Raw genomic sequence first — 15,942 nt, forward strand, 5'->3', positions numbered from 1 at the left:
AACGCCGGGAATTCCGAGATCAGGCAACACCCTCTCCCCACCCCCCCCCACCCACTGAATAAGGGGAACTCCTGTAATGGAACCCCTCAGGAGGCCTACCAGCAGTACCCCCTGGCAGTGCCAAGAGCAATGCCTGGGCCTGTCCCTCACCAATCAATGTTTTTCTTACCTGTGCACCCCCGGCATGGTCATCTTGACTAGCTTTTGTTTTGAAAACCAGCAGTGATTCGCACCAGAATGACGTCACGCTGGCTGGGTGGGAAGTTAGGATGAGGGCAGAAGTAGCAATGTCAAGGCCGCTATTGTGGTGTTAATCATACAAATCAAGCTCATGCCCGGGGAAGATCTCATTCTGAGATCTCGCCGCCACAGTTCAAATCTTGTGAAATTCAGCTGCCATTATGAGATTTGTGCCCACGTCAATGGCTCTATCTCTTCTCAAACCTCTTAATTTGCATGTATGCAATTGATCCAGAGCAAGGATTTTACCCTCAGTTTGATTAGTTATCTTCCCGTTTCTATTTTAAATATCTTTTTTTTTTACCTTTTATTACAATTTTATTGTATATCTTTGGCCAATACATCAAACTCCTTTCTCAACAGGTCTCAGCTGGTGTATTGTGGCTAATTCTGGGCACCTCACTTTAGGAAGGAGGTCAAGGGCTTGCAGAGTTTTCAAAGAATGGATGGAAGATTTCAGTTATGTAGACAGACTAAAGAGGCAGGTGTTGTTCCCCTTGAAGCAAAAAAGGTTAAGGGGAGATTTAATAGAGGGATTTTGATACAGTAAATCAGAGAGAAACTGATTCTACTGACAGGAATGCTGGTAACCAGAGGACATGAATTTAAGGTTATTAAAACAGTACAGGAGATGAGGATTTTTTAAAAATTGTGTTATGAAGATCTGGAATGTATGCCTGAAAGGTGGTGGAAGTAAATTTAGTAATAACTTTGAAAGGAAATTGATAGACTTCAAGGCGTGAATTACAGAACCACGAGGAAAGAATAGGAGCGTCAGACTAATGGGATAACTCTTTTAAACAGCTTGCATAGACATGAAAGATGATTGGCCTCTTTCTGTGCTGTATTTTTCTATGTTAAATTTGGACTGTATGTACATGAATTGGTACAAATGAATGCGGATTCCCAAAGTACTTATGGAGGATAAGAACTTAGCCTAGAATCATAGAATGCCCAAGTGCAGAAGGAGGCCATTCAGCCCACCGACTGCCTGACAGAGCATCTTACCCAGGCCTTATGCCCGTAACCCCATGTATTTACCCTGCTAATCCCCCTCACGTACATATCCTGAGGCACTAAGGGGCAAATTAACCTAACTTGCACATCTTTGGAGTGTGGGAGGAAACCCACACAGACATAGAGAGAATGTGCAAACTCAACACAGACAGTCATCCAAAGCCAGAATCAAACACGGGTCCCTGGTACTGTGAGGCAGCAGTGCTAACCACTGTGCCACCCTCCCACCCAGCCTAGGGAAGTAAATAGAACAAAAATAAGTAAGCCATTTTACCACAGCAAATTTTGGAATGGATAAGAAAACAAACTGAGTGGGATTTTACCACTGCTTTACGCCCATTTTGCAGCGGGAAAATGCCACAAAATCAGGCATAAAGCGGCTAGCATGAATGGCACCAGTTTTCGCAACCGCTGCAATTTTACGACACCCAGATTTCCAGCGCGATCAGCCTCTCACCGAAAATGAGTGAGAGGCTGGTTAATTTATTGAAATTTATTTAAATTGTACTTTGTATGTAGTGAGCCCAGTGCTCAATAGTCCGGGCTCACCTGCCTTTGCGGCCTCACCGGGAGAGGTTCTCTCCAGCGACGAAAACACCAGCTCCCCATGAACGGGGAACAGTCGAGTTGGTCTCGCCAGTGGAACCGGGGAGGCAGTGGGCAAGGTGGGGGTGCCCCTTTGGCAGTGCCACCCTGGCACCTTGGCAATGCCAGCCTGGCACCTGGACAATGCCCAGTGGGGCCTGCTGCCACTCTGCATGCGATTAGTGGGGGAGGGCGGCGGAGCCACAATCAGTGGGGGAGGGAGGGCGACGGAGGCTGCATCTTGAGCCGCAGGCCCCCGCAATTGTGGGGGGAGGAGTTACTTGAGGCTGCCTGTAATCGTAGGGGCCTGACAGCTCTTTCTGTCTGTCAGGCCCCTACTACTGTTAATGCGCATGTGCAGCATCAGAGGTCTGAACAACCTCCCTCTACAGGCTGTCTGGTGAGTTAAGCTCCGCCCACTGCCTTCTGTTGCGAGAAACGGACTCGCCCAAAATTTTAAAGATAGAGCGCATAAGATTGGGCCAGAGAACATGCCCAAAAAAACGGATCTGAAACTCTCCCAATTTCATGCCCACCCGACACTTCAAAAATCTCGTAAAATTCCACCCACTATGTTTTTTCACCATTTAGGAATAATCTTGCACTCATGAAATTTTTTAAATAAGGAATGTTAGTTTGAATACCTGAATTTCCACTGAGATGAGAGGTAGATTTTTTCTATAATTTCTGCAGTCTTAGTAGACATACGAATGAGCCAGTTGTTTGCTGTCAGAGCTATGAGTGATGGCAAATGGTCTGATGGTTTGGGTAACATTTCTCCCTTGTGTGTAAAAGAATGTTTAAAATTATGAAATTGCTATCAAACTAATGTCCGTAAACTGCAATTTATGCAAACAAAAGCAAAAATCCCAAAATAAAGCACACTGTTACAGTACACACGGAATCATGGAGTGGTAACTAGGCGACGTTACTGGTCTACGGGGCGATGGAAATGAGGATGTTTTGGAGATATGGGGCAAGGAGAAAAACAAATCAGTAAGTTGTACTGCTTTCCTCCATCTTCTGGTTTCCATCACTCTGGGTGGGATTTTCCAGCTGCACTCACCCCAAGACATGAAAATGCCACCCAAGGTCAATGGACCCTTGCATGGTCCTATCCCGCTCGCTACGATTCCCATGGTGGGCGGGATAGGAAAATTCCATCCTTAGTCTCTTGTAGCCACATCACCTAGTGCATCATGCTTACCTTCATGGCCAAAGACAGGGCAAAAAAACGTCAGAACAAGACCATCGTTTTGATGAGGAGGAATGGAACTGGGTATGGAGAAACACTCAATATCACTAACAGCGAGATAATAACATACAGATCATGCATCGCCAATGGTGTCACCCCTCACTTCCCAAAGATATTGACAGTGGGATACTTGGCAATGATGATGCTGGAGGGAAAGGGGAAAAGATTTTGGGTTTTCCCAAGATGGTCATTACAGGGTACTTGTGTGGTGTAAATATTACGTGCCATTTGTCAGTCAAATCCCTGCTGTTGGTTGGAATGCATTACTGCATTTTTTTGAGAAGTCATGAAAAATGTCAAATTTAAATATCTGAATGCAAATATTTAAAAGTAAAGTCAATGAAAAACAGGATTGTAAGATTAAGAGACTACAGGGTTTTGGAAGTTATTGGAAAACATTCCTAACATGAAATAAATACTGTTGACTTACCCTATTAGTGATCCTATTTTCTCCTCTACATTGACTTTTAATTTATTCATTGTTGCAGGATTCCACAAGTGGCCAAGCTGGGGTACCACACAACAAAGGAACTTCCTTCTAACATTTTTATTCAAAGTGTTGAAAATGTTTGGCGATGAGTCAGGACCACTACACAATGAAGCCTAAAAACTGAATGCTAAAATGTTGATCCAGAATAAAAACTTACAAAATAAGACTTATGGATTTATTAATGGAGTCATCCACAATTTCTATTTTATATTTTAGTGGATGAGCTCATCCTTTAAAATAAGTTAACATCTCCACAAAAATAAGGGGCTTAGGATTCTCAGATGAACACATTTAGTATTTGTACACTTGCATTCCACTATGTAATTTCAAGGCCTACGTCTCCATATGACTACTGTAAAGCTAATAAGTAGACATCATTTAACTTAATTTCCGCTCCAAAGTTTCTTTCATAGATGCAACTTCCCAAAGAAGCAAACTGCCATTAAATTCAAAAAATTAACTGTGCTTTCCCCCCTCCCAGACTCTTTTTAAAAAAACTGGACATGATCTCACTTAAGTATGAAGATTTAGATGTAGGTCTGTAAGATGGCAATAGAAGTATTTGTCTCAAAAAGCAATCTCAGTCATTCTTCCCATCAATGATTTGGATGGGTTCAAAGATGTTTCTCATTCTGCTTCCATTCTCTCACAAAGCACATTGTTCAAGCGTCCGTAGTATGTTGTAAAAATGGCTCTTAATTTAAAGAATCATATTAAACTTATTTGTTAATTTCATATACCGGAAATAAATTACCTAGGTGATTGTTTAAAAGTTTCCACAATATTTGATAGAAAAATTACAAGTAGTTATGTGGATTTATATAGTACAAAAGTTTCAAGAGCTTCGAGTGGATTTTCCTCTGCCCTACATATAGGGAACAGGCATTCTCTTGAATAGGGGAGTGGAACAAGTAATACAAGTCCGTGATGTCAGTTCTGTGCCCTATCTTTGTTGCCCCAGGATTCCCTGGGTTTATCCGGCAAGCATGACCTGGGGTAGATGCAGGCCTGGTGCAGATACTTTAATGAGACAGAAGTGGTGTTCCAATCCTCCCACCCATTTTTCTGAATTGTTGCCCTTTTGGTGTCCCAGTGGAAAGGTACTGATGAGAAGCTGATTCAAAATGTCAGTACGAATTCTGGGGGTAGGCCAGAAATTATATGGACATGGGATTAAGATCATTTAAAAGAAAAATCATGGCTAATTTCTATCTCCAACAAACCTGAAGATCCCAATCTCAGCAACAGCAGCACCACGCACATCTCCCAATTGTTCAGGTGCATGGCTCGGTCACAACTTGGGTCTGTATTGGAATCTATCTGAATAAAATGAGGCTCTAGTTCCTCACAGATACCTATAGAGGGCAAACTGCCTCATTTCATCTGATATGACATTAACAAGTTTCTCGGAAATCCAGCTAAAGGAATACTGCTGTACTGATGTGGTTTTTCATAACTCTTTTTTTTACAGGTACCAAATTAACTCACCACAGGAGACTCACAAAGTAGTGCATCCTCAATCTTCTCAGACTTGTGAAGTTTTGGCAATTCATACAGCAAAGTTGGTTGAGGACCAGTGCTGAAACACAACAAAAACAACATAAATGGGGACATTTGCTGATGCAGTGTATGTTCTACAGTCTTCTCATCAAGTGCAAGTACCAAGACTGGGTTGATAGGAGTGAAGAAAACAGAAACACCTCACATATGCAAGTCTTCCAGCAGCTCCACAGTCAATATCCAAGCATCAAGCCTATAAAAATAATAAGGACGACCAGTGTGCTTTAAGATAAATGCAGAATGAGTGCTGGAATGCAAAGGCTGATGAGCAGCAACATCCAGCTGAGAGGCATGATCCATGTTTTTACAATGCGCTGAAGACTGTATATGGTCCATCTAACACAACACTTGCTTCTGTCCTAACATCGGATGGAAATGAACTCATCACTGATAAGTCAGCTGCATTGGCAAGGTAGCATGAGCATTTTGCTGAGCTCAATGGAGACTCCCATATCTCAGCAGATTCTCTGTATCAAACTGAGCAGTGGCCCAGGAAAGCAAGCTCATCTCTTCCTCCTTACAATGACGAGGCAATCAAATCAACCAAACAAGCCAAAACGTTTGGCTTAGAGGGCATTCCAGCAGAGATTAGGGAATATAAGAGAGCTTGTTAACAAACTTACAGCTGTCTTCACGAGTATCTGAGATCAGAAAAACAGTTCCACAGGACCCCAAAGGTGCCAACACAGTCAGCATCTGGATGCTGAAAGGATTCAAAGATGTATGCAGCAGCTACTGAGGAAAAAGTATTTTCTCAATTGCAGGAAATATCCATACAAGGTCCCTAATAAACCATCTACCAGATGGGCCTTGTAGATGATGTCCTGCAATCACACAGTGTGCTTTTAGGGCTGTGGGACCATTCATATGGTGTTTGCAGCAAAACAACTACAGGTGCAGATAGCAACAAAATAGGAGTTGGGGGGGAGGATTCTCCGACCTCACCGCACCGTTAGTAGATTGCTCCGATGCCAGAGAATAGCATGCAAGCCTAAAAGTCTGTTTCGCGCCTGGTGCCAAACAGTTTGCAATTCTTCTGGCCCTTTTCTACGCAAACCGGTTCGCACCCATTCTCACCCAGAAAGGGCACAAGGCTGATTAGCATGAATTGACTGTATTTCAATCTCATTAGCAAGTTCAGCACGAGACCATCCCCCCCCCCCCCCCCCCCCCGGAATGCACCCACCTCTCCGGCGTGATGTCACACCAGTGCGAATCACTACTGCTCCTTTAAAGTGTGGTTCCTGCGCAGCAGTTGCGAGGGAGGGTGAGGAGGTGAGTACTGCTGTGCAACAACCTCCAGGGTGCAAGAGGGTGTCTCAGCCGCAGCCACGGTGCAGGATGGGGGCCCTCCTTTGGCGCAGGGGCTTAGAAGGGTTCAGCTGGGCCTGGGCTCATTGAGTCAGGGGTCACCGTTGGTTTGGGGTCACGTGGCGAGCATTCTCCCTGCCTGCTGAAAGATCCCCCCCCCCCCTACAATATGTAAGGTGGGTGATGCATATTGTGTCATGTTTTTCCTATGTTTGATTTACCTGTAAAAGCAGCACCTGTAATTGTCAAAGTAAATTCTTCCTTTTTCATAAACCACGGGTGAATTCGATTTTTTCGTCCAAACACACTCAAAAGTTGTGGTCTTCTGAAAGATAGCAAATTAATCAGGCTGGATCATTTTCTAAAGATTTCTAACTTTCATTAATAGGGAAGTAGTAATTGGATCACAAGACAAAACAATAGGGAGGTCTTCAATCGTCAGAAGGCATATCATCCAATGAGTTCACATTTAATTAAAAACAAAAACTGACAAATATTTGCCAGAAATTAATTCCAAACATGTAGGAAGCCTTTATTAAAAAGTTTCAAGCTGCAATTTTTAAAAAAATTTCTCAGTACATATAAACCCCAAACAACACCTCATCATATTCATCTTATCTTATTCTCAACTCAGAAGAGGGATCGCCAAGGTCAGTTAACAGAAGTTGCCCCGTTTTCATTGCCAATTGTTAGCAGGAATGATGAGTGCTGATGAGCACTGAACCTCAACTCCAAAGACTAAAGGGTCCACTTCGAAGTGGCTAAAACATTTCCTATCCTTTTACACGTGAATTGCCAGCAATCAAACTTATCTTAAATATTTATCACTAACCCATTACCAGCAACTGAAAAGGACAATATATATATTAATATTTAAACTCCATTCCAGAGATTTGAGCACAGATGGAGGGATTTTATGATTCTATGATGATATAGGCTGACATTTCAGATACTTCAATACCGAGAGTGCTATCTTTCATAGGCTTCACCTATCATCTCAACTGGATGTAAAAGATTCCATGCCGCTATTAGAAAATTAATAGCATTTTCCAGTATCCTGGCCAACACTATGGGGAGGTGATGGCCTAGTGGTATTATCGCTAGACTATAAATCCAGCAACTCAGCTAATGTTCTGGGGACCTGGGTTCGAATCCTTGCCACGGCAGATGGTGGAATTTGAATTTTAAAAAAACATCTGGAATTAAGAGTCCACTGATGACCATGAAACCATTGTTGATTGTCGGAAAAAACCATTTGGTTCAATAATATCCTTTAGGAAAGGAAATCTTACCTGGTCTGACCTACATGTGACTCCAGAGCCACAGCAATGTGGTTGACTCTCAACTGCCCTCTGAAATGGCTTAGCAAGCCACTCAGTGTATCAATCGCTACAAAGTCTCAACAAAGAAATGAAACCGGACGGACCACCTGGCATCAACCTAGGCACCAGAAAAGGCAACGGCAAAACAAACAGCCCTGCTAACCTGCAAAGTCCTCTTACCTAACATCTGGGGGCTAGTACCAAAATTGTAAGAGCTGTCTCACAGACTCATCAAGCAACAGCCTGACATAGTCATTCTCACGGAATCATACCTTACAGATAATGCCCCAGACACCACCATTACCATCCCTGGATATGTCCTGTCCCACCAGCAGAACAGACCCAGCAGAGGTGGTGGCACAGTGGTATACAGTCGAGAGGGAGTTGTCCTGGGAGTCCTCATCATTGACTCTGGATTCCATGAAGTCTCATGGCTTCAGATTAAACATGGGCAAGGAAACCTCTTACTGGTCACCACGTACCGTCCTCCTTCGGCTGATGAATCAGTATTCCTCCATGTTGAACAACACTTGGAGGAAGCACTGAGGATGACAAGGGCGCAAAATGTACTCTGGGTGGGGATTTCAATGTCCACCACCAAGAGTGACTCAGCAGCAGCACTACTGATCGAGCTGGTTGGGCCCTAAAGGATATAACTGTTAGACTGAGTCTGCAGCAAGTGGTGAAGGAACCAACAAGAGGGAAAAACATACATACCAATCTGCCGGCTGCAGATGCATCTGTCCATGACAGTATTGGTAAGAGTGACCAAGATAGGCCTTGTGGAGACGAAATCCCGCCTTCATATTGAGAATAACCTCCATCGTGTTGTGTGGCACTATCACTGTGCTAAATTGGACAGACTTTGAACAGATCTAGCAACTCAAGACTGGGCATCCATGAGGCACTGTGGGCCATCAACAGCAGCAGAACTGTGCTCCAGCACAATCTGCAACCTCATGGCCCAGCATATCTCCCACTCAACCATTACTATCAAGCCAGGGGATCAACCCTGGTTCAATGAAGAGTGCAGGAAGGTATGCCAGGAGCAACACCAGGCATACCTAAAAATGAGGTCTCAGCCAACCGAAGCTACCAAACAGGACCGGATAAACAGCAAGTGATAGACAGAGCTAAGCAATCCCAATGGGTCAGATCTAAGCTCTGCAGTCCTGCCACATCCAGCCGTGAATGGTGGTGGACAATTAAACAACTCACTAGAGGAGGAGGCTCCACAAATATCCCCATCCTCAATGATGGAGGAGCCCAGCACATCAGTGTAAAAGATAAGGCTGAAACTTTCGCAGCAATCTTCAGCCAGAAGTGCCGAGTGGATGATCCATCTCGGCCTCCTCCAGTGGTCCCCAGCATTTCAGATGCCAATCTCCAGCCAATTCGGTTCACTCCACATGATATCAAGAAACGGCTGGAAGCACTGGATACTGCAAAGGCAATGGGCCCTGATAACATTCCGACAATAGTACTGAAAACTTGTGCTCCAGAACTTGCTGCTCTCCTAGCCAAACTCTTCCATTTCAGTTACAACACTGGCATCTACCCGACAATGTGGAAAATTGCTCAGGTATGTCCTGTACATAAAAAGCAGGACAAATCCAACTCAGCCAATTACCACCCAATCAGGCTACTCTCGATCATCAGTAAAGTGATGGAAGGGGCCATCAACAATGCTATCAAGCAGCACCTGCTCAGCAATAACCTGCTCAGTGACGCCCAGTTTGGGTTTCGTCAGGGTCACTCAGCTCCTGACCTCAGTACAGTCTTGGTTCAAACATGGACAAAAGAGCTGAATTCCAGAGGTGAGGTGAGAGACAGCCCTTGATATCAAGGCTGCATTCAACCGAACGTGGCATCAAGGAGCCCTAGCAAAACTGCAATCAAGGGGTATCAGGAGGCAAACTCTCCGCTGGTTGGAACCATACCCACTACATACGAAGATGGTTGCGGTTGTGGAGTGTCAGTCATCTCAGCTCCAAGACATCTCTGCAGGAGTCCCTCAGGGTAGTGTCCTAGGCCCAACAATCTTCAGCTGTTTCATCAATGACCTTCCCTCCATCATAAGGTCAGAAGTGGGGATGTTCAATGATGGTTACACAATGTTCAGCACCATTCATGACTCCTCAGATACTGAAGCAGTCCATATTCAAATGCAACAAGATCTGGACAATATCCAGGCTTGGGCTGACAAGTGGCAAGTAACATTCGTGCCACACAAATGCCAGGCAATGACCATCATCAATAGCAGACATTCTAACCACCACCCCTTGACATTCAATGGTGTAACCATCACTGAATCCCCCACTGTCAACATTCTTGGGGTTATCATTGACCAGTGGCTACAAGAGCAGGTCAGAAGCTAGGAACACTGTGGTGAGTAACTCACCTCCTGACTCCCCAAAATCTATCCACCATCTAAAAGGCACAAGTCAGGAATGTGATGGAATACTCCCTACTTGCCTGGATGGGTGCAGCTCCAACAACACTCAAGAAACTTGACACCATCCAGGACAAAGCAGCCCGCTTGATTGGCACCACATCTACAAATATCCACTCCCTCCTCTAGCAGCAGTTAGTACTATCTACAAGGTGCACTAGAGCAATTCACCAAAGATCCTTAGACAGCACCTTGCAAACCTACGACCACTTCCATCTAGAAGGACATAGGCAGTAGATACATGAGAACACCACTACCTGCAAGTTCCCATCCAAGCCACTCACCGTCCTGACTTGGAAATATATCGCCGTTCCTTCACAGTCAAAATCCTGGAACTCCCTCCCTAACGGCATTGTGGGTCAACCCACAGCACACGGACTGCAGCGTTTCAAGAAGGTGGCTCACCACCACCTTCTCAAGGGCAACTAGGGATGGGCAATAAATACTGTAAGAAGTCTCACAACACCAGGTTAAAGTCCAACAGGTTTATTTGGTAGCAAATACCATAAGCTTTCGGAGCACAGCTCCTTCAATAAATACTGGCCAGCCAGTGACGCCCATGTCCTACGAATGAATTTTAAAAAACATATCTCTCAATCATTAATACAGATTAGCTGGAAATTTATCTCTTGCAGCTTTTGGGATCTTGTTCTGCGTAAACTGGCTGCCATATTTACTTCCAGTAATCAGTAATTACACTTCAAAAGTATTTCACTGGCTGTGAAGCATATTGGGATACTCTGAGGTCATTGAAAGCACAGCATTAATGCAAGCTCTTTATCAATTTCAAATTATAGGCACTTTTGTGCTCAAGAGTTAAGCCAACTATGAATTTAATTGAAAATGAGGTAGAGGAGCAGGAGGGCCTAGATGAGCCGTTCAGCCTCTCAAGCCTGCTCCAATGTTAAATAAGGTTCTGGTTGATATGTACCTCAACTACATTTACCCCTTGGAGCTCAATATCACCTGATACACTTAGCAGAGAATCTTGTCGATTGCAGTCTTGAACGTTCCACAGGTCATTAAAGGCCAAAATGAAGAAAAGCAAGGAGGCATTAGCAGTCGGGGGTCCCTGTGATTTAGTAACACTAAGTGAATGGTCTAGTAGTTTGGCAGCACTGTGGAAGGAGTATTGGGGATTGGGAACTGTAGGGAATGAAATAAGGATTTTTTTTGTAGCACTTTTTCTGGGGTCAGGGTGTGGAATCCTCAAGATAGGGAATATTTTTCCAGTTACTTGCATACCAGATGTTTTACTCTGAGTTGTATATTTATTTTATAATTTCTTAGCTTCCACAATGAAATATGGAATGCAAGTGAAATTCAAAACATCAGCACCATTTTTTGAAAAATGTGATTAGTTCATCTTCACCTTTCTTCTCACTTGTCATTCAGGATTTCTTGTTTTCAGTCATCTCCTGGCCACTTTCCTCACTTACCCGTGTTCTGGCACTTTACAAATATGCAACTTAAGCCAGATGAACTGCAAGGAATTTTGCACACAAGTTGTGATGCTGAAGTGTGATGAAAATGCGCAATGACAAACCATTCACATGTTAAAATAAAAATGTTTTCCACTAAATGGGGACTGTACTGCTTTAATATCACTTGTACACCACATTATGATCAACCAGCCAACTCCTGATTTAGATACATGGATTTCATCATAAAAAGGCTCCCAATATTTGAAAAGGGATATTATCAGTTAAATTCAAGTTTGTTGTAAAAGAGACATAACATAGAATCCTACAGTGCAGAAGGAGGCCATTCGGCCCATCAAGTCTGCACTGACCACAATCCCACTCAAGCCCTATCCCCATAACCCCATTTACCCCAGCTAGTCCTCTTCACTCTAAGGGGCAATTTGGCCAACCCGCCTAACCCGCACATCTTTGGACTGTGGGAGCAAACCAGAGGACCCAGAGGAAACCCACTCAGACACGGGGAGAATGTGCACACTCCACACAGACAGTGACCCAAGCCGGGAATCGAACCCAGGTCCATGGCGCTGTAAGGCAGCAGTGCTAGCCACTGTGCCGCCCCAATTCAAATTCAATTCATGATAAATATAAAAACTGACTTTTTTTCACATCTTTTGTTATAGTCTAGCTGGAGATCACTCTGTGTAAGCATTTCCGCCTGTGAAATGATAAATGGCTAAAACTGTGTATTTTTTAAATCTGATGAGAGGAGCTAACTAAATTGGTGTATCCTGGAATTTGTTCACGCTGAACAAGTCCTCACTGCAGGATCCACTTTTGGCTACCAGTGAAAGTTTTGGGCTAGATTCTAACACTGGGCTTTTGGAAGGGGCTAAGCTTTGAACTAAACACTTTAATGAAGCTATGAAAAGTTAATTCCAGTGGATAAATTACTCTGAAGCATGTGATTTAAGTTATATTTTGGTTACAACATTATTTTGGATATTAAAATTTCCAGTTGGTAAGGGAAGAAAAGCAGATTAAATTTTCAAAAAAGGTGTTTAGTAATTCAAAGGATTTCTTCTCTTGACTGGTTATTCTGGATTAGTTTGTAAATTCGTAATGGTTCCTCACTGGGATTTTTCTCACTGTTTTACTTGCTTTTGATTAGTACACTATCTTCTGAACACAGAAACAGGCCAAGTCCAACCAGTTCACGTTGGCACATATCTTCCATAAGCTGTTGTCCTAATTTAGATTTTTGCCTCATTAGATATTCCTTTATTTGTGAGCCTTTCAACAACCAATTCCTAAATGTTGACATTGTTGCTACTTAATCAGAAGCTCCAGGTATGCACTTCAAAACTTCACAACCCCCTTGTGAGAAGAAAACCGTTTCTGCCGCTTCTTCCAAAATCATGCATGCAATCGATGACCACATCTCAAATTCAATAGCTTTCAATCACTGGAAACATGGTGCTTCTTTCTTTCCCCTTTGTCACTGCCACATAATTATCAGCAGCTCGATAAAGTAATAATTTCCTCTGTTTTTCATATTTGTGCTTCTTTATTACTGCCAAAATGTGTCAATAAAAAGTGTGCACGTGTGAAAAACAAAAGTGCATCCTAGATACAAAACTCTTAGTACATTAAATAGATTGAGCAAATACCAATAGACATGAAACTAACCACAACTCACCTGACAGACTAACTGACGGAGGATGGTCAAATTTTTTCTGAACACAGAACCATCTTCATTTCCATACAAGCCAATAGATCTTGCAGACAAAATGCAACAGTTATTTTTTTTCCTTGAAGATGAAATGTTGGTAGATTTCTTTGTACTATACATTTTCATAGATGGTTTGATGACTGAACTATTTATGTTTTCTGCCCTGAGGGTCTGCGCAGGTCTTGAGATTACATTTGCAGCATCAGTATATGTGACACAGTGAAGTGGAAATCCAGTTTCTCCCCACTTGATTGGATCTGCGGAAGATTTTTATTTTGTTAAAAATGTGTGAAAGCTTGAATATTTTTAAAACACATTGCCAATTTTACATTTCGTTGGCAACAGCTTATCATAAGATAGCTTCCAATAAAGAAGATGTTACATTTCAGCAATCAAGGCCATGTTTCCTATTAAGCCAAAGGTAATTATGCATGAAGTAATCAAAGAGGTATTATTAGGTCAGGTCCTAACACTAGATTCCACTACAATTACGGCAAAGCAACAACTGTTGTGGGACTGCAATGCTAGCTGCAAGAAAACAGGCTGCAAAAACTACAAGTGTACAGGCCCCACCACCAATATCACCCACATTTATAGGGACAGCTGTTTATACCACGCAATTAACACTAACTGCTTTTAATGTATTAAGAATTTTGGCTATTTTGGGATGACTCAGTTGTTCCATCAGCAGTTTGCATCTTGTTAAAGTGAGATTTCTTTGAATATTTTGGATCCTAAAAGTAGAGTCAGGTCACAGCTTGCACTAATCAGCTCTGATTGCAGCAGCAAAAAAAAAGCTGGAAGAGGAAAGGCACAAGCCTCAGAATGAAAACTGACCCTCCTGATCAAAATGGAAAAGCTATCTTGACGTGCTGCAGCACCTCAGTTTTCCAAAATGTATCGTTGTCAACAACTGAAAAGCTGGACACCGAATGGCATCAAAATTACAATCAAGACAGTAAAATGAAACATGAGGTTAAGAATGGATTAGTCAAGAAAGCACTTCCACACTGATTTCAGAAACTGTGTGGAAATTGCTTTTTCAACTGGTCTAGCCCAAAAAGTCAAACTCTACTCCTTGATGGGTTTCTACCAAATGTTGCCTTTGGATTTTTAACCAATCACCTTAAATCTGTTACATCTGGATCTTGACACTTCTACCAATGGGAACAATTGCTCCCTATCTAGTCTGGCTAGCCCCCTCCTGATTAGAACATCTGTATCAAATCCCCTCTCAACTTTCTTTTCTCTCAGGAAAACAACCTCCAATCTGTTCTTCAACCCTGGAAACATTCCAGTAAATCTTTTCCACATTATCTCTAAAGACTTCAGGACCTTCCTGAACTGCAGTGTCAGATATAAAGGTTCATCGTAACTTCCTTGTTTTGTGCCTCTATGCACAAAGCTTCAAGATTCTGTAAGCCTTATTAACCACTTTCTGAACATGCCATGCCACCTTCAAGAATTTGTGCACATATACCCTCAAAAATCATTCCTATACTTCTTTTAGAATTGTACCTTTTAGTTTATATTGCCATTAGTCATTCTTTGTATTCAGATGTGTCACTTCACTATTCTGTACATGTGTCATCTGCCATGTGTTTGCCCATTCCATAAGCCTGTGTCCTCTTAAAATCTATCACTATCCTCAGGTGACAATACTTCCACGTTCTGTGCCATCTGTACATTGTTTTCTATACACCCAAGTCTAGGTCGTTGAGGCCACTCATTAACGGCAGCATTGTGGCACAACGGTTAGCACTGCTGCTTCACAGCACCAGGGACCCAGGTTCAATTCCTGGCTTGGGTCACTGTCCGTGTGGAGTTTGCACATTCTCCCCATGTCTATGTGGGTTTCCTCTGGGTGCTCCAGTTTCCTCCCACAGTCCAAAGATGTGCGGGTTAGGTGGATTGGCTATGCTAAATTGCCCCTTAGTGTCAAGGGGACTAGCTCGGGTAAATCTATGGGGTTATAGGGATAGGGCCTGGGTGGGATTGTGGTCAGTGCAGACTCGATGAGCTGAATGACCTCCTTCTGCACTGTAGGATTCTATGTAAATATATATCAAGAAAAGCAGTAACCCTAGTATAAACACATGGGGAACTCCACACTATACCTTCCTTCAATCCAGAGAACAAATGCATCTCATCCATCCCAGGTGGCTTATCAGCTTTGAATCCAGCCTTTATAAGTACCCCCTTTAATCAATTTTTAGACTCTCTTTTATGGTGAATGCCAATCTCTTGCAATACTCTCTTTGCATCTATTATTTCCTTTTTCACTTTCCTCAACTTTCTATATTCGGCTTGGTTCTCATTTGTATGCCGATTACTTGACATCTGTCACATATCCCTCTTTTCCTCAGTTCTGCGTCTGTTTTGTGGGCTCTGGCTTTTGTTTGCCCCATCTTTCCTCCTCATGGAGGGCTGTACCTGAACTATCACCTCCTTAAAGGCCGCACATTGTTCAATTGCAGCACTGTCAGTATTTCGCCTGCCAATCTTTGATTCCAATTTACTGAGGGTCATCTGTGCTCACCCCATTGAGGTTGGCCCT

General features: G+C 43.0%; 1 protein-coding gene across 2 annotated transcripts in view; it reads right to left on the reverse strand.

The window, feature by feature from the left end:
* The window catches only part of dcaf17 (ddb1 and cul4 associated factor 17), a 42,388-nt gene that overhangs the window by 25,755 nt on the left and 691 nt on the right, over positions 1–15,942 (reverse strand). Inside the window, exons 2-5 of one of the 2 annotated variants that reach the window (XM_078228355.1) lie at positions 13,353–13,642; positions 6,680–6,780; positions 5,076–5,166; positions 2,487–2,623 (exon numbers count right to left, since the gene is read on the reverse strand). In XM_078228355.1, coding sequence (XP_078084481.1) covers positions 2,487–2,623; positions 5,076–5,166; positions 6,680–6,780; positions 13,353–13,511 — 488 coding nt within the window. In that variant the 5' untranslated portion in view covers positions 13,512–13,642. Of the gene's footprint in view, positions 1–2,486; positions 2,624–5,075; positions 5,167–6,679; positions 6,784–13,352; positions 13,643–15,942 lie in introns of both variants that reach the window. The other variant, XM_078228354.1, reaches the window with a different exon arrangement.

The sequence above is a fragment of the Mustelus asterias genome, chromosome 14 (assembly GCF_964213995.1).
Source record: "Mustelus asterias chromosome 14, sMusAst1.hap1.1, whole genome shotgun sequence".
Classification (NCBI taxonomy): Eukaryota; Metazoa; Chordata; class Chondrichthyes; order Carcharhiniformes; family Triakidae; genus Mustelus; species Mustelus asterias.